This window comes from Xenopus tropicalis, chromosome 1 (genome assembly GCF_000004195.4).
Source record: "Xenopus tropicalis strain Nigerian chromosome 1, UCB_Xtro_10.0, whole genome shotgun sequence".
In the NCBI taxonomy this organism is placed as follows: domain Eukaryota; kingdom Metazoa; phylum Chordata; class Amphibia; order Anura; family Pipidae; genus Xenopus; species Xenopus tropicalis.
Window position 1 is genome coordinate 7,654,311 of NC_030677.2, and position 25,245 is coordinate 7,679,555.

The 25,245-nt window shown below is 42.4% G+C and overlaps 1 protein-coding gene across 1 annotated transcript; it reads right to left on the reverse strand.

Moving 5' to 3' along the window:
- Positions 1-13,388: 13,388 nt before the first annotated feature.
- LOC100493626 (vomeronasal type-2 receptor 26-like) lies at positions 13,389-24,726 on the reverse strand. The gene is made up of 6 exons (XM_012956049.2): positions 24,488-24,726; positions 23,029-23,320; positions 20,335-21,159; positions 18,899-19,126; positions 16,833-16,956; positions 13,389-14,302 (listed from the first exon to the last, which is right to left on the reverse strand). The coding sequence occupies exons 1-6, from the start codon at positions 24,724-24,726 to the stop codon at positions 13,389-13,391; spliced, it is 2,622 nt and encodes an 873-aa protein (XP_012811503.2).
- Between the last annotated feature and the right edge of the window lie 519 nt (positions 24,727-25,245).

Genomic DNA, 25,245 nt, shown 5'->3' on the forward strand with positions numbered 1-25,245 from the left:
CACCATGAGGAACCCCCTACCCAACATCCCCCAGCAGGGCATTCCCCAACCTCACTGCCCTCACCGTGAGGAACCCCCTACCCAACATCCCCCAGCAGGGCATTCCCCAACCCCCTCACTGCCCTCACCATGAAGAACCCCCTACCCAACATCCCCCGGCAGGGCATTCCCCAACCTCCTTACTGCCCTCACCGTGAGGAACCCCCTACCCAACATCCCCCGGCAGGGCATTCCCCAACCCCCTCACTGCCCTCACCATGAGGAACCCCCTACCCAACATCCCCCGGCAGGGCATTCCCCAACCTCCTCACTGCCCTCACCGTGAGGAAACCCCTACCCAACATCCCCCGGCAGGGCATTCCCCAACCCCCTCACTGCCCTCACCATGAGGAACCCCCTACCCAACATCCCCCGGCAGGGCATTCCCCAACCTAACTGCCCTCACCGTGAGGAACCCCCTACACTGTTTCAAATGGAAGCTCCGTTCCTCTAATCTAAAGGGGGGGCCTCTGGTGCGTTGATTGTTTTTATGGGAAAAAGGAACACCCCCCCCTATCTGCCTATAATCCCCTCTAATGTACTTGTACAGAGTAATCATGTCCCCTCGCAAGCGCCTCTTTTCCAGAGAAAACAACCCCAACCTCGACAGTCTCACCTCATAGCTTAACCCTTCCATCCCCTTTACCAGTTTAGTTGCAGTCTCTGCACTCTCTCCAGCTCATTAATATCCTACTTAAGGACTGGAGCCCAAAACTGCCCCCGTACTCAAGGTGAGGCCTTACCTGGGACCTAAAAAGAGCCAAAATTGATATTTTGGAGAATTTTCATTTTTGGTGAAAAGGGGTAAACATACCATGGCAATCTATTAAACTATTCAACTGGCTAATTTTCATTAAGGCAATAATATTTACCTGGTACCTATAACTCTTTGGTCTTCTACCTGTTTCAGAATGTTCCTTCCTATTTGCACTGTGCATATTCCCAATGGCGCGAGCCATTACACTGACAGGGAGGTGCACGCGGGGAGAGCCGCCAGAATACTTGAAAGTCCCATGATTTGTGAAAGATTCCCTGCCGGTGCAGTTGTGTAGAGCGGCATCATAATAATCATTCTTGTTTTGGTCTCCCGATAAACAGAAAAAAATCCGCACCCAAATATCTTTCAGTAACTTATCTTCTGGGTAATTCAATGGATGTAAACTTTCATAGTATTGGTCGAATTCGGGAGTATCCAGATCATATGGGTAAAGTGAATAAAGTATCAAACTGTTATTAAAGTGTTTAGAAGGATCTAAATGGTGAAGCAAATTTGTCCCCCACTGCGGTAGGAAAATTAAATTTTTCATAGCAAGGGCCTTAATTAAATTGTCTATTAAACCCACAATCAGAAACGACACGGTTCCGCCGACTATAATGACATTGCTAGAAGACCTTCCAATAGTTTCTTTGTCACGAGACAAACGTTCCGTATCATCAGCGTGATGAACATTTGGGTTTAAATAAATTGTAAATTCCAAGCAGATATTCCGCTCGGAGAGATATCGGCTGAAGACCTGATGTTCGTAAAATCCAGTGATATCGTCCGATGTGATGAATCCAACCCAGGTCCAGCCGAAATACTGAATTAACTGCACCAACGTAAGATAATTTCTTTGATCGCTTTGTACCGTCCGGAAAAAATACGGAAAATCATCTCGATCACTGAGAGAGGGGTCAGTAGCTCCGTAACTGATCTGTAATTGGGAAATCGCTTTTAAAAAAAGATATTGCACGATTAAATAGGCAGTGAAAAAAAAATTTCGCTACACGATTTTTAACCCCTTCCGATTGCAATCAGCATATGCTAATTAGGATTCCAATTCGGTTCGGGATTCCACCAAATCCTGCAGGGTGGGTTCGGAGGTTCGGCCGAACCCAAAAAAGTGGGTTTGGTGCATCCCTAATTTTATTCTGATGATTAGTAAAAACGCCCAAAAATGCCCTTTCTCAGTTCCAGATAGCAGACAGTACCTTCTGTACCCAAGGCACTTTTTTACAAAAATTTTCAAGAAAGTGTATAACTTTCAATCTACAAATTCAAATTTGGGGAGGGGAAAAATTTTTCAAATTGGGGCGGGGTTGTGTCAAAAAAAGCACAGGCTACAAAAAAATAGGCGCGGGTGACAAAAAAAAATCAACAAATGCGGAATTTTTCGTCGTTTTGTGAATTTTCTTGCGTTTCATGAAATGTGGGGAGCCAAACAGTGCTAGAATTGGGGTGAAAAAAGTGGAGTGAGGTTATATGTCCAAAGTTGTAAACGCCCTAAGAGCGTAAACTTATGTTGAATTTCTCCACTACCAAAAATCAAAATAATGAAATATAACTGATATTTTGAGCCAATATATAAACGAACAGCCGGCCAAATGGCCGCTGAGCTAAATCTATCCACCAATTGAGTAAATGAAAAATAAAGTACCAAACGGTTAGTCCGACTCGGGTGTAAAAACCCCGAGTCAATCGCTTAAGGTCTGGATATAATCAGCAAGTAATTCAGGAGCAAAGAAATCAACGAATGCTCACCAGAGTTCCGTAGTGGTCCGGGTGCTTGCAGCCCCGAACCCGCAGCTGTAGGGAGATCTCTCCAAATTTTTAAAAAATGGCGACAAGAATTCCAGACTCAGAGGGATCTGTTAAAACTCAAACTTTATTCCAGCATGTTTAAAAACAAAAGCCTGACGCGTTTCGTGCGTTTGGGGCACTTAATCACAGCCTATGATTAAGTGCCCCAAATGCACGAAACGCGTCAGGCTTTTGTTTTTAAACATGCTGGAATAAAGTTTGAGTTTTAACAGATCCCTCTGAGTCTGGAATGCTTGTCACCCTTTTCAAAAATTTGGTGGTTATATGTCCCACTTAGCATGGATCACCAAAAATGAGCCACACCCACAATTAAAAACCACACCCACTGTTGTAATAAGCCTTGCCCACCAACACTATCTGGTTTTGCCCATTTTAAAGCCTAATATGCATAGGTTTTGCAAAGTATGTGGTCTGTAGGGATCCTAAAATGTTTCTAGAGCACCCCAACTGTGTATTGTGTGTCATAAGACTCACTAACAGTAAAAAGTTGCCACAAAACCATATATTTGTGGAAAGTACACATTCTGTTGAAACAACATGGGCAAATATTACTTTTTAATCTAAACTACCAAATTTCAAAATTAGAGATTTGTTTGACTTTTCTTAAAATTGCCTAAACATATTACAATTTGCCTCATTTACACAATTTCACCTAGTGTAATGTACTTGTTAGGCTTGATGTATAATCTGTCTCTTACGGTAAAGCAGGGACACCCAGCCCTTCCCGGACTTCACCGATGCCCTTTTGGGGCCCCAGAACTTTCTGCTGCGGTCCAAGCTGGGACCCTGCTAACTTTCATAGTACAGATTGGAAAATATAAGGTACCAGCAAGGATCAGGCAAAATAGTAGTCGAAAAACGAGCCAAGGTCAAGGCGGGGAGCTAGGAATGTAGTCGGGAAACAGGCCGAAGTGAAAAAACAGAAATTTTCAATAAATAAGGCTTAAGCAGTTTTTGGCACCAAAAAACAATAAGGGAACAAGGAAACAGGAAGATACACAAACCTTTACAAAGATGGCGCCTAAGGCTTCATTATGCACAAGTGCGCATGTCAAACCCAAAATATAAATGCCAGTGGTCTATTACAGATTAATTCCAAATATAAATAGAATTACCAAAATATGTTACCTGTAGGGATCGCCCCCCCCCAAAAATAGTGCATATGAATTTTCTCAGAAAACAAAGCCTTCCGCCTGCGTATTATGTGTGGTAACACAGCACAACCCCAGCATATTCGCCTGATACCACAAACACTTTATTGTGCTGCCCCCAGAGTTAGTTATTGCATTATGTTAAAAATGTAGATGTTAATGTACTTTGTAGATGTATTGTTATTTTTCAACTAGTTATTACAACTTTCCTTGTCTGTAAACCCTCCCATTCCCCTTCCTTATGTGTGATGTAAGTTCCTTCCATCATCCTTTTCCTCTTCCTGTTTCCTGTTTCTGCTTTCCATGTGTAAGAATCTACTCCAGAGGTTAGGAAGGGAAATATTCCCACTGACCTCAAACTAGGGTTGCCACCTGTTCGGTTTTGACCCCAACCCATAGGCCTGTTCGGGTCTCAACTGTCTGTTCGGTTTTCTGCCTTGTGAAACCCAAACAATAATCTGGCCAATAAATGATAAACATTATATATTTAGATACTCACCATGATTTTATTTTCTATCAACATGGCTAAGTTATCATCAAGAAAAGTTAATTTATTATTATTACAAAAAGAAAAATCAAATCAATGAAATTTGTGGCAGGGGCACAAATACCTTCTATAACTCATTGCAAACAGCATTTCTGCCCTCCTTTATGGGTAAGAGAGTTATGTAAAATAGAGTCACATTTGTCACCTGGGAATATCCATAGACGCTCAGTATCTGGGCTATGGGCACTGTAGTTATTGACGAGAGATCCCCAATAAACCCAGCAATGTTTCTCTTCCCCACACAGGAGTAATTGGGAACCGGCTCCCTGGTACCAGATAATATCTGTAATACGCTCCTCACAGCCTTCCGGGTATCTCCACAGGAGTCGTGTAAGTGATATCCAAGAGTCTGATTGGGTAAGTGGGATGTACTATTGTTAATCTGCTCAATGACATAACGAAAATCCAGCAAATGTTTGAGGTGCTCTTCAGAATGACTGAAAAAAGCAGTCGATTAGCAATGAGTTGAGATTAAACATCTAGAAAATCTATAGATTCACACATTCGTTTCCAGCTTTGAAGTTATTTAGAAGAAAATATTTTGTATAATTACAAAGCTAGAAAAAAAATAACTGAACAAAAAGTCTATGAAGATTCTCATTCATCCAGGCCATGATATACAGTATCTAGAAGAATTAAGTCTAAAACAACTGGACTTTTCTGAGTTTTTCTTGAAAACGTTTCACCACTCATCCGAGTGGCTTCTTCAGTTCAAATGACTGGTAGGGTACCAGTCATTTGAAATGAAGAAGCCACTCGGATGAGGGGTGAAACGTTTTCAAGAAAAACTCAGAAAAGTCCAGTTGTTTTAGACTTAATTCTTCTAGAAACTGAACAAAAAGTTGAGAGTTTTACAAAGTCATTGAGGGTCTCAGTTCTTCAATAGTTACACAGGCCAAACTGCTCATACTTAGTACCACTCTCCAACTTATCAATGAAAGAACAATTGTTTTATGGAATAATATTAAAAGTTCCTTGGGGATCATCACAAAAATATGTGAAAGTTACACCCATAGTATTAGGAAGACTTTATGAAATATGGGAGGAGAAGAGCTAAAAGCTCAAAATCAAATTTCATTTTTTATCCCATCAGTTCTATCCACCCATAGAGTTTGCAATGCACTATGAGGATCCTATAGACACTGGCTTTCCAGAAAATATGGACACAGTCATTTTAAAATGGACTATCACTTTAAATGGGCGTTGATAAACACCTGATTAAACTTGAAAAAGAGTTTGGTCCCTATATATGTGCAACAAATACCAATAAAGTGTTTGTCATTATGAAGCCTACTTTCTCTATAACTACAATAATACACCCTGGTATGGTAGGGTAAAATGGACTATTCCTACTCAATGGCATTGACCCTGTTGTACAGTAAAAGGTATGAATTTTGGATTGAAATGACCATTGTTTAAACCCACATACAATATTTGCCCCCATAATTTAAGCATAATTGAATATTCTAGCTCTGTATGTAGGCGGCCTCTGTGTGCCCTATTCTCAAATCCATCCCTGAACAAATCCCAATAAAGCCTACTTTCTCTATAACTACAATAATACACCCCTGTATAGTAGGGTGAAATGGACTATTCCTACTTAATGGCATAGAAAATTGACCAAGTTCACACCGTTGTACTGTTTGGTACCCATTGCCAAGGCTTATAGATGGGGAACCCCTGACAGCCAGTGATCAAAAGTCTTATAAATGCAGTTCAAAATAAAAGGTATGAATTTTGGATTGAAATGACCATTGTGTAAACCCACATATAATATTTGCCCCATAATTTAAGCATAAGTGAATATTCTAGCTGTGTTGTGTCCACTGAAACGTGTGCACAATGCACCAAAATGGCTGGAAATGAGTGTCCCTTTTAATTAAACACCATTGGTATCTTCACTCAGTTCATTTGCAGTTATCGATGCAACCCAGTAAGGGAATCCCAGTGTTATTGGCAGGTTGGGGTTGGTGGGACTTCATCAGAGTAGACTGAAGGGCACACAGGTGAGTTTCACTTTAAGATGCATGTAGAGGCATGACTACATTTATCTAAAGCATCAATATAGTCAAATAATAATCACACATACATGTATTCCTCTTAGCTCAGTAGCAGTAGGTTTCTGTGCTAGAAAACTCTTCACTCTGAGCTATAGTTTCTAATTAATACAACAATGACATTGTACTGAGAATTTCCTCTCCACCAACCCAGAATCATATTCACCCACCATAAACATCATATGGAAGAAAATAAAGTACAAGGGAGGGATGATCTGATAGGTCCCCAAGTACAGGTGGAGTATGGAGCTTGTTGAGTTAGTGAGTTAGAGTTAGTTAGGGGCTGATTTATCAAAATGTGAGTTTAGAGCCTAATACATAAAAACTCACCCATGTTCTATTCATTCCAATGGGATTTTAAAAAGCGTATTTATCAATGGGTGAATTCTAACTTCCACCTATTGATAAATACACGTATTAAAATCCCATTGGAATGAATAGAACATGGGTGAGTTTTTAGGTATGAAGCTCTAAACTCACGTTAGAGTTGAGTTAGAGTTGAGTTAGAGTTGAGTTAGAGTTGAGTTAGAGTTGAGTTAGAGTTGAGTTGAGTTAGAGTTGAGTTAGAGTTGAGTTAGAGTTGAGTTAGAGTTGAGTTAGAGTTGAGTTAAAGTTGAGTTGAGTTAGAGTTGAGTTAGAGTTGAGTTAGTTGAGTTAGCTTTTCAAAAAAATGCAGAATATTGCTATGTTTAATAAAGCTACCAAAAGTGGGGGTGCAGGATTTGAATCAATACCAAAACTAACCCCAAAGAGATAAAACTTTGAATTCAAACCTACATTTAACAAATGTAATCTTCTAAACCTTCAGTTTAAAAAGTAGAAATTTGGACTGAAGACTATTTGGCTGGTTTGTGACCGCAGTGCAGAATGGAAAGCACAACATATTCTCAGATTGTTATTGTCATTATGGCCTTTCTCCAGCTTCCAGTAAACCCTGTCCTTAATGTGATTCTCATAAGTGTCTATAGGGTGCCTAACTTACCTTAAACATATAAATCTCACCAGCTTGTCACTTATATCAACTGTATCTAATGGATCGCTCGTATTGAAATCATACACATAAGAATGTATGGTCATTATCCCTCCGATCATGATGTCTCCTTCCTTAACATATTCAAGCTCTTTATATGACTTAATAGCCTCCAGGTGACAGGCAGGGTTGATGGACTGAATCCTAGTGAGTCCCACACACAAGACTGTAACACGTAGCAGCATTTCTATGGCATCAAATAAGCTGCAGACTCCTAGCATTGCACCCCCAGATACCAGAATGTGCCCTAGTACCTGGCATATCATCAGAGAATCTCCCCAGGAGCAGTGAGTGGCACAGAGAGACACAGGGGCCCCAGGATCCAGGTACATGTGTAGAACAGAGTAAGGGGCCCGGCTCATTCAACACTCATTTTATAGAGAGCAGAGAGAGGATTTGCCCCAGTAACAGTCAGTGGCACAGAGAGACACAGGGGCACCAGGGTTGGGCTGTGTGTGTAGAACAGAGTAAGGGGCCCGGCTCATCCAACCCTCATTTTATAGAGAGCAGAGAGAGGATTTGCCCCAGTAACAGTCAGTGGCACAGAGAGACACAGGGGCCCCAGGGTTGGGCTGTGTGTGTAGAACAGAGTAAGGGGCCCGGCTCATCCAACCCTCATTTTATAGAGAGCAGAGAGAGGATTTGCCCCAGTAACAGTCAGTGGCACAGAGAGACACAGGGGCCCCAGGGTTGGGCTGTGTGTGTAGAACAGAGTAAGGGGCCCGGCTCATCCAACCCTCATTTTATAGAGAGCAGAGAGAGGATTTGCCCCAGTAACAGTCAGTGGCACAGAGAGACACAGGGGCCCCAGGGTTGGGCTGTGTGTGTAGAACAGAGTAAGGGGCCCGGCTCATCCAACCCTCATTTTATAGAGAGCAGAGAGAGGATTTGCCCCAGTAACAGTCAGTGGCACAGAGAGACACAGGGGCCCCAGGGTTGGGCTGTGTGTGTAGAACAGAGTAAGGGGCCCGGCTCATCCAACCCTCATTTTATAGAGAGCAGAGAGAGGATTTGCCCCAGTAACAGTCAGTGGCACAGAGAGACACAGGGGCCCCAGGGTTGGGCTGTGTGTGTAGAACAGAGTAAGGGGCCCGGCTCATCCAACCCTCATTTTATAGAGAGCAGAGAGAGGATTTGCCCCAGTAACAGTCAGTGGCACAGAGAGACACAGGGGCCCCAGGGTTGGGCTGTGTGTGTAGAACAGAGTAAGGGGCCCGGCTCATCCAACCCTCATTTTATAGAGAGCAGAGAGAGGATTTGCCCCAGTAACAGTCAGTAGCACAGAGAGACACAGGGGCCCCAGGGTTGGGCTGTGTGTGTAGAACAGAGTAAGGGGCCCGGCTCATCCAACCCTCATTTTATAGAGAGCAGAGAGAGGATTTGCTCAGTAGAATGAATATAGGCACAGCCACCTAGGGGATAGTTGATAGTTGAAAAAAGTCACAAGTTATTTAATTATTATCTCTGCTCATAATATGAACTGGAACAAAACAGTTCAGCTCTGTGCCCCCAGAGGCTCATATAAACCTGGACTACAAATGTTTTTTTAATCAGTAAAGGAGAAGTGAAACCAAATAAAGAATAAGGCTAGAAATTCTGTGCCTTTTGTACTGGGATTTAGCACCAGCCCAAGGCTGTCACAGTTGGTCTATAGCTCCCTGAAGATAGAAGGATCCATGCCTTCCCCACCCCCTCCGTGTGCTTCAGTCACTTTAAAAACAAAATTGACACCATCAGAAGTGAAATCACACAACGTAATCCCTATTCTGAAAAATCCCTCCAATCTTAGCAACCTCCGACCTATCTCTCTGCTCCCCTTTATCTCTAAATTACTCGAGCGCCTAGTTTACAACCGACTGATGCTATTCCTCTCTGACAATAACATGCTGGATCCCCTATAATGATTTTAGACAACAACACTCCACCGAAACCCGACTAACAAATGACCTCCTTTCGGCTAAAGTCAAAAACCACTACTCGCTACTAATACTTCTCGATCTCTCAGCTGCTTTTGACACTGTGGATCCCCCTCTTCTCCTCCAGACTCTCCGCTCTCTTGGCCTTCGTGACACTGCCTTATCCTGGTTTCCATCTTATCTCTCAGACCGATCCTTCAGTGTCTCTTACAATGGAGCATCATCTTCTCCCTTGCCTCTTTCTGTCGGGGTTCCTCAAGGCTCTGTCCTGGGCCCCTTACTATTTTCTCTCTATACTTCCTCACACAATCAATTCTTTTGGCTTTCAGTACCACCTCTATGCTGATGATGCTCAGATCTATCTTTCCTCTCCTAATCTCAACCCAGAGCTTCTAACTCGTGTCTCTTCCTGCCTGCCCGCTATCTCCACTTGGATGTCCAAACCTTAAATTAAACCTCTCTAAGACTGAATTGGTTCTCTTTCCCTATCCAATGCCCCCATTGTTCCTGAGGTATCTATAAAGGTTAACAATTCTACCATCACCCCATCTCCCCAGGCTCTGTGCTTGGGGATATCTTCGATTCTGCACTGTCCTTCACTCCTCATATCGAGTCACTTATTACATCATGTCACTTTCACCTAAGAAATCTTTCCAAAATATGATCATTTATCACCAAAGATGCTGCCAAAACTCTTACGTATGTATGTATAACTTTATTTTATAAAGCGCCACAAGGGTACACAACACTGTACAATCTTACAATATACACAATTACACACAGGGAGGACAAGTGTTATAATAAATACAATAAATAAGTATAAATACTAAGAGATCAAGTGCCATGTGGTGTGAGCTATAGTAGGAAGGAGGTTCCTGCCCCGTAGAGCTTACAATCTAAGTGGTTGGGAAACATACAGGCAAAAATTGGAAAACAAGAGTGCACAAGGTATGGGCATTTGCCCTTAAGCACAAGACTAGACAAAATAATGTTTTAGTGCCTCAGAAGGTACAGTCTGAGTGAGTGTTCCCTATGGAGGGATTCAGGGATAGAGCCAGAGGGAAGGAGCAGCAAGATAGAAAGGGTTAAGACAAGAGAGCGCAGTGGCTGTGGATGGTGTAAAAAGACGGAGGCTCTGAGAGGAGTGGAGGAGATGACCAGGAAAGTGCAGGGAGTCCAAAAAACCAAACTGCATAGGGTCCAGCAGATTATGGGGCAGAGGGAGTTAGTGACATGAGAAAAGACAAGACGTTCCAGGAGTTTAGAGGCTGGGGGCAGGAGAGAGATGGGACGGTATTTAGAAAGGCAGGATGGGTCAGTGTAGCCTTTTTAAGAATGGGTTTGACACATGCTTGTTTGTATAGAGAGGGAAAAGTACCAGAAGCCAGAGAGGAAGTGAATATGTGGGTAAGAGCTGGAGTAAGGGCAGGGGCACACTGTTAGTAGGGATGGGGGGCATAGGATCCAGTGAGCAGGGTGTAGGGGGAGAGGAACTGAATATGTGGGTAAGAGCTGGAGTAAGGGCAGGGGCACACTGTTAGTAGGGATGTGGGCATAGGGCCCAGTGAGCAGGGAGTAGGGGGAGAGGAACTGAATATGCGGGTAAGGGCTGGAGTAAGGGCAGGGGCACACTGTTAGTAGGGATGTGGGCATAGGGCCCAGTGAGCAGGGAGTAGGGGGAGAGGAACTGAATATGTGGGTAAGGGCTGGAGTAAGGGCAGGGGCACACTGTTAGTAGGGATGTGGGCATAGGGCCCAGTGAGCAGGGAGTAGGCGGAGAGGAATTGAATATGTGGGTAAGGGCTGGAGTAAGGGCAGGGGCACACTGTTAGTAGGGATGTGGGCATAGGGCCCAGTGAGCAGGGAGTAGGGGGAGAGGAACTGAATATGCGGGTAAGAGCTGGAGTAAGGGCAGGGGCACACTGTTAGTAGGGATGTGGGCATAGGGCCCAGTGAGCAGGGAGTAGGCGGAGAGGAACTGAATATGTGGGTAAGAGCTGGAGTAAGGGCAGGGGCACACTGTTAGTAGGGATGGGGCATAAGGCCCAGTGAGCAGGGAGTAGGCGGAGAGGAACTGAATATGTGGGTAAGAGCTGGAGTAAGGGCAGGGGCACACTGTTAGTAGGGATGTGGGCATAGGGCCCAGTGAGTAGGGGGAGAGGAACTGAATATGTGGGTAAGAGCTGGAGTAAGGGCAGGGGCACACTGTTAGTAGGGATGGGGGCATAGGGCCCAGTGAGCAGGGAGTAGGGGGAGAGGAACTGAATATGCGGGTAAGAGCTGGAGTAAGGGCAGGGGCACACTGTTAGTAGGGATGTGGGCATAGGGCCCAGTGAGCAGGGAGTAGGGGGAGAGGAACTGAATATGTGGGTAAGAGCTGGAGTAAGGGCAGGGGCACACTGTTAGTAGGGATGGGGCATAAGGCCCAGTGAGCAGGGAGTAGGCGGAGAGGAACTGAATATGTGGGTAAGAGCTGGAGTAAGGGCAGGGGCACACTGTTAGTAGGGATGTGGGCATAGGGCCCAGTGAGCAGGGAGTAGGGGGAGAGGAACTGAATATGTGGGTAAGAGCTGGAGTAAGGGCAGGGGCACACTGTTAGTAGGGATGGGGGCATAGGGCCCAGTGAGCAGGGAGTAGGGGGAGAGGAACTGAATATGCGGGTAAGAGCTGGAGTAAGGGCAGGGGCACACTGTTAGTAGGGATGTGGGCATAGGGCCCAGTGAGCAGGGAGTAGGGGGAGAGGAACTGAATATGTGGGTAAGAGCTGGAGTAAGGGCAGGGGCACACTGTTAGTAGGGATGGGGGCATAGGGCCCAGTGAGCAGGGAGTAGACGGAGAGGATCGGAGAAGCTGAGAAACTTCAGACTCTGTTACGAGATTGAAGGAGCTGAATACGGAGAGAGGAGATTTGGGAAGGCTGAGATTACCGGTATCTGAAGGTTGGGAAAATTATTTGCAGATAGAATCGACTTTGGTTTTAAAAAAAGTCAGCAAAGTCCTGGGGTGTTTGTTCAGATGTGATCTAGATTTTTGGAAAAGACCAGATCTAGGAAATGACCATCCTTATGGGCAGCTGTATTAGTCCCACTGCTGGAGATCAAAGGAGGAGGTTAGATGGAGAAATTGAGAGGGCGAGGGCTGAGAGGGGTCATCTATGTGGCAATTGAAATCTCCCAAAATAATTGCAGGGGGGTCAGAGCATAGAAACAAAGAGCCAGGATTCAAAGTCAGAGAGGAATGTAGCCAAGGATTTTGTAGAAGGAGGTCTGTAACCAACTGCCCCCCGCACAGAGAGAGGGTGGAAATAGAATGGTAGATAAAAAGACTATTCTCTCATCATATCACACCTGGACTACTGTACCTCTCTGCTAATTGGCCTTCCCCTCCAAAGACTGTCCCCTCTCCAGTCCATAATGAATACTGCTGCCAGCCATACACCTCTGCAACTGCTACTCCTCTGCCGTGCCACTCTGCCAGTCCCTCTGCATTGCCACTCTGCCAATCCCTCTGCCGTGCCACTCTGGCTTCCCCTACCATCCAGGATAAAATTCAAACCCCCACAATATTATTCGATGTGAGACTCATTATAGCACTGCCTTACCTAGTATAGGTAAATCTAAAGCAACTGGACATGCTAAGAAATCATTGACAACGTTTCACTACTCATCCGAGCAGCTTCTTCAGTTCTTCAGATTACTTAGGAAGTCCAGTTGCTCTAGATTTACTTATACTAGATATACCATGACCTGGATAAATGAAAATCTTCATAGTCAAGATTTTGGGGTGATACAAAACTTGCCTTACTAACCATGTCCACAAAATGGTGCCGGCCTGCTGGCTGTGACTGAGCAATTCCAAGAGTGAAGGAAACAAGATTTAAATTATTTATACTGTGTAAGTCAAGTTTTTTTTGCTCAGCTAACATTATAGAATAAATTTGGAATTATTTCTTAGGTGACAGGTCCCCTATAATAAACTAAAATTATCTTTCTAATGTTTTAGTTTTTTCACTTAGGCTAGTCATTCTGTAAATAAAGCATTCGATATACAACTATTCTTAAATGGAATTAAACAGCATATTCAATTCTGTTTCCAAGTAAATGTGATTTTGTGTTCATTTCAGGTCTGAACAAAATAATGTAACATTTGGGCAGAAATATACAGGCTAAAAGCCCCGCGCTTGAGGTGATTATGGCAAATATCTCCACACACACAGTGTTTTTGCCTTTGGTGCTCAGATAGGCCGGGATCATTGTGATCCAAACACTGCAGAAGAGCAGCATGCTGAAAGTGATGTACTTGGCCTCATTAAAACTGTCCGGTAAGCTCCGAGCTAAAAATGCTAAAACAAAACTAACAGCTGCCAGAAGCCCCATATACCCAATAACTGAGTAAAAGCCAATAGCTGAGCCCTCATTGCACTGAATGATGATGGTTCCAGGGGAAGTGTGAATGTCCAGTTCCTGAAAGGGAGGAGAAATGGCCAACCAAGTCATGCAGATGATTATTTGAATGGATGAGCAGAACAAGACTACAGAATTGGACAGTTTGACTCCCAGCCATTTTCTCCATGAGCTCCCTGGCTTGGTGGCTTTGAAAGCAACACAAACCATGATAGTCTTGGCCAGGAGAGAAGAGACAGCTATGGAGAAGGTGATTCCAAAAGTGATGATGCGCAGCATGCAGGTTATATCCACAGGGCGACCGAGGAACAGAAACACACTGAGGAAGCTCAGCTTGATGGAGACAAGGAGGAGGAAGCTCAGGCTCCGGTTGTTGGCTCTCACTATGGGGGTGTCCTGGTATGTGATGAAGACTCCTAATATCAGCAGAGTTACAAGAAAAATCAAAACTGAGATGGACAAAAAAATCAAAGACATATTATTATCGAATGTGAGGAACTCTTCAGTTTTGGTGATACACTGATTCTTATTCTCATTGGGCCATTCCTTGTCTGGGCATCGAGTGCATATTTCGCTGTCTGCAAAGATACAGTAACACAACAACGAGACATCAAGACTGAAATACTTACTTCCTTTTTTAGAAGCAGAATATACAACTTATGTCCCAGAAATAAATACTATATTTGCTAAGCTGAAAACAAATTTGCAACTTCATTAAAGATGCAAGAGAAGTGACCAATGGGAATGCTGATTCCCAGCACTGTGTCAGGCCCCTTGCTGGTACCTTACATATAGAGATAATGATGGCATTTTCCCGTCATTATATGGCACAGGAATCAGACATGGGGATAAAGGGACAGACTTGTTCAGTGCTGGGAAACTGTGCTTATTGCTCCCAACTCCAATTGCAGGAATAGAGAACAGGGAGCCGGATTTACTCACATCAGCTGGGATTCTCATTGGAGGATTCTGTAGTTGGGAATCTGATCAGCTATTATCCCGGCTTCTGCTTTAAAACCCCAGTGGGTGAGCTTTAGCCTATGGAATAAACCCATGTAAATGGGATTTTTCTAAGAGCCTTAAGGAATTTGTTCCCAGAATCCCTTTTGACTTATTTGCATATGTATGAGGTGGTCTCCTCAACCCTTTTGACTTGTTCTGCTCATAGAAGGGATGGTTTCGGGAACTAACATAGTGATAGGAGTTACTCTTACAGTAGAAACATAATGATGTAATGACTCCATGATGATTCCAAGAAACTGTCAGGCAGAGTAAATCACTGGTGTTTTCCCCACTAATGGAGAAATGTTAGTGACCACCCAATATGGTCTGAGCCACCTGCCATTAACTTTCATTTCAAGGTGGATTTCAATCTGAAAATGTACATTTGTGCACAGGAAACAGCTGATTAAAGTGAATTGGAATTGGCAAGGGTAGTATTAGGCAGTCATGGAAGTTTCTTCATAAGTGAAAAGTCATCACTGGAGGATCCACTCAGTGTGACATTAATCTTAATGGAATAAAAGTTACCAACCCTTGAATGCGCTACCTCCCTTCCCATTGCACCAGCACATGGTGATAATGACAAGACAAGGGGGAAACCCCTGATTGTACTTATGTTATGGCAAATAAATGGGCGGGTCCCATCATCAGGTTTACTATACACAACCCCCACCCATCTTACAAATTTTAGGTAGAAAGAAAATTTGACTAAATGCATTTTTGCAAGTTGCAAAAACGTGACTTTTTCAAATTGTACTTGTGAAAATTCCAACTTGTAATAGCATCACAAACATTCAAGAAAATGTAACCTGACAATGCCCTGAAAATGACTATATGTAGTCTAGAGCAGTGATCCCCAACCAGTGGCTCAGGAGCAACATGGCGCTCACCAACCCCTTTGATATTGCTCCCAGTGGCCCCAAAGTAGGTGCCATTTTTAAGTTTCTGGCTTGGAGACAAGTTTTGGATGCCCAGAGACACAGTTTTATTCCAAGTAGAGCCTCCTACAGGCCAGCAGTCCCCATGGGGCTTCCAAATAGCCAATCACATCCCTTATTTGGCACCCGAACACTTTTTACATCTACAGTATGTAGTTTACAAGTAAAAAGTGTTGGGAACCTATGTTATTTCCTACTGTACAGATATGTACCAATAGTGTTCTGGACCCCTAAACTAGCAAATGGCACATTCTAGGTCAGTGAACCCCAAACAGTGGTTTGTGAGCAACATGTCACTCACCAACCCCTTGGATGTTCCTCCCAGTGACCTCAAAGCGGGGGCTTATTTTTGTATTTCTGGCTTGGAGACAAGTTTTGGTTGCATAAGACCCAGTATAAAGCCAAACAGAGCCTTCTATAGGCTGCCAGTCTACATAGGGCTAACATATAGCCAATTGTAGCTCTTCCTTGCACCCCAAGGAACTTTTTCCATACTTGTGTTGCCCCCCAACACTTTTTCCATTTGAATGTGACTCTGTGTATAAAAGGTTAGGGATCCCTGATCTAGGTAATAGAGTTGGATAATAATTATAAATAAAATACTATTTAGAGCCCACAATTGCTTGGAAATCTGTTGAGATGCGGTGCTGTAGGTCATTCATCTCGGGGAAGACTGCACATTTTTTTGCGGTTTTACATTGCTAAAGGGGGTGGTTCATCTTTAAGTTAAATTTTAGTGTGTTATAGAATGGCCAATTTTAAGCAATTTTTCAATTGGTTAATTGTTTATTATTTATTTCCCATGGTTTTTGATCTTTTTTCCCTTTTCTTCTAACTCTTTCAAATGGGGGTCACTGACCCCGACATCTCCAAAACCTATTGCTCTTTGAGGCTCCAGTTTTAGTGTTATTGTTGCTTTTTACAACTTGTTTTTCTATTCAGGTCCTCCTCCTATTCATTTACCATCCTTTTATTCAAACTGCTCCCTGATTTGGCCCCAAGCAACCAGATAGCTGCTGAAACTTCAAACTGGAGAGCTGATAAACAAAAAGTGAAATAACTAAAAATTATTAACTACAAATTGTAAAAAATGAAGACCAATTGCAAATTGTCTCTGAATATCAGATCTCCCTATATTATACTAAAAGTCTCAGTCATTCTATTATACCAATAGTAGTAGAAATGTCTCCAGCTGGACACGGGACACAGTCGTAACAACAGGACTGGGCTCCGGGCTTTGTTGCCTTCCTGAATCCGGGGGGACAATTGTCTGAACATTGCGCTCTTGGGATCTAGAAATAACAGAAGTAAAATATAAAGATTTATGGGTATTTATGTTCCATTGTGATTTGAATTCTCATCCTAAACAATCACTGATTCAAGTCTACATGTAGGTTTTAACCTCTCCCAAATGGACTAATGGCTCTTTGAGCATAGTAATACTCTACAGCAGGGATCCCCAACCAGTGGCTCAGGAGCAACATGTTGCTCCCCAACTCCTTGGATGTTTCTCTCAGTGCCCCCAAACCAGGTAGTTATTTTTGAATTCCTGACTTGGGGGCAAGTTTTGGTTAAATAAAAACAAGATTTCCTACCAAATAAAGCCCCCTGTAAGCTGATAGGGTGCATAGAGGCTGCCTAATAGCCCTTATTTGGCTCCTAAATGAACTTTTATGGTGCTTGTGTTGCTCTCCAAGTCTTTTTACATTTGACTGTGGCTCACGAGTAAGAAAGGTTGGGGATCCCTGCTCTACAGATAGTGATGGACGAAACAATTCGCCAGGCATGGATTCACAGCGAATTTCTGCGTTCTGCCATTGACGGATTTTTCGTGAAGCGGGTAACAACATTTGCCGTGGAAAAATCTGGCACACGCCAAAAAAAAGTCTTGCACATCATTTTTTTGACACATTTTTTACACGTGTGACATTTTTGCCATTTTCACCATTTTGCAAATCTTTTCAAAGATTCAGAAATTTTTCTGTGACGCGAAACTGGAAAGATTCGCTCATCTCTACCTACAGATAACTGCAGCTCTTTTGCCTGGGATATTATACTATGGGGCCCATTTATCAAAGTACGATTGCCTCCGAATACAAAAAAAAATCATATTTTTTCTAAGTTTTCGTACCTTGCGTATTTTTGCTGATTTTTTTCGCTAATTTGCACAACTTTTTCGAACTGTGTGTCAAAAATTACGCAACAAAATATCGGATTTAATACATGTATCGTTCTTTTCAATGTCCGAAAATCGTACTTTGATGAATGTGCCCCTACATCAAGGTTTTAACCTCTCCCAAATGGACTAATGGCTCTTTGAGCATATTAATACCCTACAGATTTTTTTGTGAAGCAAAACTGGAAAGATTCGCTCGTCACTACTGCAGCTCTTTTGCCTAGGATATTATACTATATGTTGCAGTTTACTTAGGAAAGGATATTGTGTGATTGTATATATCATCACTATTCTCCTTTTAACTTCTTCCACCACCCTTCTTCTTTCAAACACTTCTCCAACACCCTACGATTTTCTATTTATCTCTTGTGTCGCCATGCATGCCTGGGTTTCTTATTGCATTTGAAAAAGTCTCTCTTCCCATTCCTTATGGCTGATTCGGTCTTGGATATTTCAGTAAGAAAGTATCAGTATTAAGGTCATCAATAATAATTGGAGATCCTTTCTCTTGGCACAGCAAAACAACATCTTATTTAAACTTGGTACTTACTGTATATGCCTGTGCCCCAACTATTTTGAATGTGGGCACTTTTTACCCTATATGTCTATAATTTACCCACCCCTAACAAATGTATGTCTATGTGGCAGGGACCTCTTTTCTCCTTTGGCCTTGGGACCGCATCAAATCAAACCTGCCTGATCAAGATTTGGCCAATTTTAGGCCAGATCTTGGTCAGGTAGGCCCATTAGGGGTGCCCATACACGGGCAGATAAGCTGCCTAAGTGGTCTAAAGGACCAGAATTGGCAGCTAAAATCTGCCCATATATGGCCACCTTAAGTTAGGCTTTTCACTCCCACTCCATAGAGAGAATCCAGGAGGTTGAAGAAGGAGGCTGCATGGCACTCTTACAGTAGTACTACAGGCCGGTGCAGGTTTTTGAGAAGAGAAGCACCGGCCTGGGGTGCCAGGTAACCATTTATATACATTCAGGTGTGCCTAACATTTTGCACCCTCCATTGATTATGTCTTTCCTTCTTCTTATAATTAGTTTCTGACCTTGCCGTCACTGGTCTTCCAGCGTATATCAGAGGATAGAATCTCTAGCTTCCAATCAGACGGTGCCCAGGGATTGAAAACTCCAAGATAATTCACAATTATTTGTGAGCCCGGATCCATGATGTAATTATAAATCAAGTATTCACCAATTAACTCTCCATTCTCATTAAATATTTTGGTTTTATTTTGTATTGTTTTGTATCGAATGTTTTTCAAATAGCGATGCAGCTGTTAAGGGACAGATAGATGAGTTTAATGGTCGTCTCTTTTTTGCCTAAAATTGAAGGTAGTTTAAAAGCATTCATGTTTAATGGAAAACTTAAATACCTCGAATTTTTGAGTTTACAACCTCGAATAAAACTCGAAAATTGAAAATATGACTTTACTTTGACAAGGACAAATCCCTTTGACTTCTATAGAAACTCACAAGCTTTTAGATGGCGAAGTCTTTCATTCAAGCACTTAATAAATACCAGACTTTCAAGTTTTTTTAGCCATAATTCGAATTAGAGTTTTTTAAGCACAAAAAACTCGAATCGAGGAAAAAAAAATCAATCACCTCCTTAGTCTTACAATCAACAAATGGGTCAACCTTATTAAGTGCCAATCTTTTAGCAATATAAAACAAGAGGAGAAAAGTACTACTTTTTTAGTGCAAAAAAAGTCAAACTCATAGGTTGATATATCTCCCCCTAAGATCAGATACAAACACAACAAAATAATTCTGGACAAAAAATAACAATACAGTAATAATATTTAGAAAGGAAGAGGGGATGAGACAATAGTAGCTGGGGAGACGACAGATGGACTGATAAGGGAAGCTTATGTAACCAACGGAGTAAGTGTTATGCCCAGGGCTGCCATCAGAAATCACAGGGCCTCTCAGCTCCCCCCCAGCATCCTGCAGCTCCCCACCCCAGCATCCTCCCCAACATCCTCCAGCTCCTCCCCAGCATCCTTCCGCTCCCCCCAAGCAGCATCCTTCAGCTCCCCCCCAAGCAGCCTCCTTCAGCCCCCCCAGCAGCATCCATCAGATCCCCCCAGCAGCATCCTCCAGCTCCATTCCCCAGCATCCTCCATCTCCCGCCCCCTGCCCCACTACCTGTGGCTACCTGAATCCTCCAGCTGCTTCTGACCCCGGCTCCCCGTTCCTTCTTTTTATATGGTTGCGCCCTGTGCGTGCTGACGTTACGCACGGGGCGCAACCAATCAGGGCCCGAAATTCTTTTAAGGGGGCCAGAGTCAGCAGGCCAGATCGAAAAGGCCAGTGGGCTGGATGTGGCCTGCGGGCCGTAGTTTGCCCACCCCTGCTCTATACCATACTTCTGTTTTTCTCTCTCTCACTCTCTATTATTTCTCTCTCTTTTGCTGTCTCTCCTCCCTCTCGGACACTGCAGCATTCTAAATAATTACATGTACACGCCAGAATATTTTACCTTGTACTTATAATAATGCCCGTTTGTGTTATTTTCAGTGGTCTGCTCGCTAGGCGAGTTTTGCATTTCATGAAGAGCCCCAGACATAATACGAACTGCGAAATGCACATGGGGAAAATGCAATTTACTCTCAATACCGAGAAGGTTGGTAATATTGTCCTGCCCTGTACAGTTGTGAAGTTTAGATGCATAAAGCTTCTCATGCAAATCATTTTTACTTGGGTCTTCTGACAAACATAAATGACATTGCATCCAAATATCTTCCAGTAGTTTGTCGTCTGGGTATCTCAACGGATGGAAACTCTCTACGAATGATCTCATCTCAGGAGTGTCTAGAGAATATTCTGAATGCTGCACAAAGCCCAAACTGCCATGGAATATTTCTAAATAATAATCCATACTATTGTGATTCGCTGCTACAGTTGAAGAAACAATTAATGTCTTTGTGAGGAACATGTCTGTCATGTTTCTGAATGTCTCCGCAAAATTGACAGAAGCCGTTCCACAGAGTATAATGACACTGGTGGAGGATTTCTGGATGATCTCACTATATATTTCATACATTGCGATATTGTCAACATAATTGCCTATCTTTATAGTGAACTCAACACATATTCCTTCCATGGACAGGTAGTTGGTCAACAGTTGAAATTCTTTTTCTCCACTGTCATCATCAAATGTAATAATTCCAATCCACGTCCACTCAAAATATCTCAGTAACTTGCTTAAAGCCAAATAATGACTGTGATCACTTTGAAGCGTCCGGAAGAAGTACGGGAAGGAGATTCTGTCACTGAGCGATGGGTCTGTAGCTCCGTAGCTGATCTGTTTAGAAGGAAGGAAAACCAGACATCAGCTAGATCACAAAGAGTGGATTTATTATCAATATGTGTATAGTAACCCGCTGATCCAAAACAATAATTATGGATTTTACTTTGGTTTGATGATCAGGTAAATGGGAAAGTATCTGCTAATGGACTTTGTCAGCCAGTAAGTACATTGTGTAATGGATAAGGAAGTGGCTGGGACTGGGGAGAGGCAGTTGCTCTTTAGCTTAGAATATTGTATATAATATCTTGTAAAGGGACTTTCTTATATTTAGGGATGCACCAAATCCCGGATTCGGTTCAGGATTCGGGCCGAATCCAGGCTGTTTTTGAAGGATTTGGTTTCGGCCGAATCCACGGTCCCGGCTGAACCAAATCCGAATCCTAATTAGCATAAATTAGCACATGCTAATTAGCATTCGGAAAGGGTTAAACAGTCAGGGGATTTTTTAACCGCTTCCGATCCTAATCAGCATATTAATTAGGATCCTAATTAGGATTTGGATTCGGTTCGGGATTCGGCAGAATCCATCAGGGTGGATTTGGGGGTTCAGCTGAACCCCAAAAAAGTGGGTTTGGTGCAACCCTATTTATTTTATAGATGCATCTTCTTTATTATTGAGAAATTCCACATTTCGGCGTTGCCAATTTTTTTCCTGAAATGGCTGCAAAGAAAGTGCAATGAAAGAATTGTGGTGACTGAGGCAAGAGTAGTGGTCACGTTAAAAAAGTTGTGACCACTTAAAAAAAAAAGGTTGCGTGCGTCAAAAAAGTTATGCGGTAGCCACTTTTAACGGATTTTTCACAGTTTTTAGAATTTTACAGCAGTTTCGCGAATTTTTCGGAAAAACCAAATGGAACAGATTCGCTCATCACTATTCTTTATATCCATGTTTATACCACTCTACACAAGCTCTGTTTTTTATACTTCATACTTTTTTTAATATTAATCTACATTATACAGTTCATTCCACTGGAACTGTAATCAGCTTTAATTTATACAGCAAGAGATTTGATTTTATTTATTTCCAGGCGCAAACCTGAAAGATATAGGGTGCTGTTTGCCTTCCCAATAGAGCAGTGGTTCTGAACCTGTGGGTCGAGACCCCTTTGGGGGTTGAACGACCCTTTCACAGGGGTCACCTGAGACCATCAGAAAACACATATTTCCAATGGTCTTAGGAATAATTTTATGGTTGGGGGTCACCGCAACATGAGGAACTGTATTAAAGGGTCACGGCATTAGGAAGGTTGAGAACAACTGCAGTAAAGGGTCTCAGTTTCTCGTTGTCTCTGCCCATGATAGTTTGCTATTTGATTGGAGAACGCTTTACCTAAATACGTGCAGATTGTATTGGCTCTCACTACTCTTTTTTGCAAACATACAGGTTTCATCTACAGCTTTATAAGATGAAAATCTAAGATCCAGAAGGCCTTGATAGCAAGATACCATCTAAAGAATTCAAGTACAACTTAGCTTATACCATCTTGAAAGGAAGAGTTTTTTATGATAAAATGTTCAAGAACATTTATTTACCTTACAAAAAAAAAACAACTTTATTAAATATAAGGTTAACATAACATCATCGCCTGTTTTTACATACATTGTAGAGAAATGTTCAATATGTGATATTATAGGGGTGCTCAACAATATTGTGTTTGCTTTCCCATTGTATCAACTTAGAAAAGAATTGTTTTTGCATAATGAACTGAATAAAAAGAACCACTTGACTACTGATTTGAGTCAAACTCTACTTAACCTTTAGCCTTGTGTAATTGTAGCACAAAATGCTGTACAAACACTGATAACATTCATAAGTTTTAAATTGTTCCAAATTAGTGTTGTATTGAATGCAGATTTCCTTACCTGTGCATAACCGTACACATTAAGGATCTGGGCTATGGGTACAGTTGTCTCCGATGCTGCATCCCCAATAAACCCAGCAATGTTTCTCTTTCCCACACAGGAGTAATTGGGAACCGGCTCCCTGGTACCAGATAATATCTGTAATACGCTCCTCACAGCCTTCCGGGGGTCCCCACAGGAATCATATATATGGTACCCCAGGGTCAGGTTGGGTAATTTGGCTGAATTATTATTGATTTGCTCAACAGCAAAACGAAAATCCACAAATTGCCTGTAATTCTTTGCAAGAACACTGGGAAGAGAAGAAGAGTTTAGCCAGACTTGAGAACAAACTTCATATTGGTTTGAAAAACATGCAAAGTCACTGAATGAAATCTGATTGGCTGTTGTTGGGTTCAACCAGTTTTTCTAACCGTGGACCACAGTCATATAGTAAAAAAACACTGTGTTTGGGGACCCTGGTTTTAATAGTGAAAAATAAATCAATAAGTCTATGTGTAAAAGTTCCAAGCCGGAGTTGATGGACCCCCCAAAAAACCTTTTAGTTTTAAACAAACAGGAAAAACTCAGGAGTAGCAAATGCTGCTTTCAATAGCAATTACATTTACACTTAATTTGTAAAGCACTTATTCAATTTTCAATAAATTCATATTGGTAAGTTGCTTGGGACTGTGTTTTCTTTTATTAGGCAAATAATGTTTGGGGTTGTCTTTTAAGCTCTAAGGGTGAAGACACACAGAGTAGCAGCAACTTGTCACGGCTACTAAACCCCAGAAAATCCCCTGCCATAGACAGTACTGAGAATTGCCTCTGCTAAACACACGTAGGGACAATTATCAGTAAATGATCAGCATTGTCTGGTTTAGCAGCCACAACAAGTAGCTCTGTGTGTCTTCACCCTAACATATCTGGGAAAGGGACCACCCCTCCCTATAATCTGTGTTAGACTGAACTGTCAATCAAAATCTGACCGCCCAACTCCTGCATGAAGAATAAAGAGAGGCAGGGTGCTTTAGGGAAACAGTGAAGAATAATGTGATTATTTCAGAAACAGCACAGAAATTTCAATGAATTATAATTAAAAAAGTTACTTAATCCCCAAGATATGACTTTCTTATTACGTTTTCATGATACTTCAAAGTAAATATTTTACATCAATATACATGGAAGATGATATAAAAAAAACATTCACACCCCAATTGTACATTTTCTTTCTCATTTATGCACCTTATTTTTGCCCCAGTGGGTGTAATATGCGATGATGATGATGATGATGATGATGATGATGATGATGATGATGATGATGATGAAACCATATTCCGAGGATACTGACAATGTGTTTAATACAAAAACACAAGAGGAAATCTCTGAGTACAAACATTGATCTATATTGTTCCTGTACTTTAGCCCATTTATTATTACATTGATGTGTGTATTGTCTGTAAGAGGCAGAACTTACCCGACACATATCATAATGTCATAGAATTCTATCGGATAGCTAAGTGACACCATGAGAGTATTCACAGTCAACACCCCTGCAATGATAATATCTCCTTCCTTTATGTATTCATAATCCTCATATGTTTTTATGATTTCCAGTTGACAGGCTAGACTCTTGGTCTGAATTTGAGAATCGCAGGATATTGCCCGTAGGGCGGTCAGATAGATCCGTATCAGGAAAGCCACGGCCCCCAGCATTGCGCCTCCAGAGAAACTAAAATCATCTAATATAAAGCATCAAGGGCCCGGCTCATCCAACCCTCATTTTATAGAGAGCAGAGAGAGGATTTGCCCCAGTAACAGTCAGTGGCACAGAGAGACACAGGGGCCCCAGGGTTGGGCTGTGTGTGTAGAACAGAGTAAGGGGCCCGGCTCATCCAACCCTCATTTTATAGAGAGCAGAGAGAGGATTTGCCCCAGTAACAGTCAGTGGCACAGAGAGACACAGGGGCCCCAGGGTTGGGCTGTGTGTGTAGAACAGAGTAAGGGGCCCGGCTCATCCAACCCTCATTTTATAGAGAGCAGAGAGAGGATTTGCTTAGTAGATAGAATATAAACACCGGCACCCAGGGGATAGTTGGCCATCTCTGGAAATAATACAACAAACAAATGAATTATATCATTATATTTTCTTTAACCTGAACTAAATTTGTAGTTAATTGGAGACAGTTATTTTCTACTTATTTTCCCATATTTTCATTTGCACTTTTCAAGACA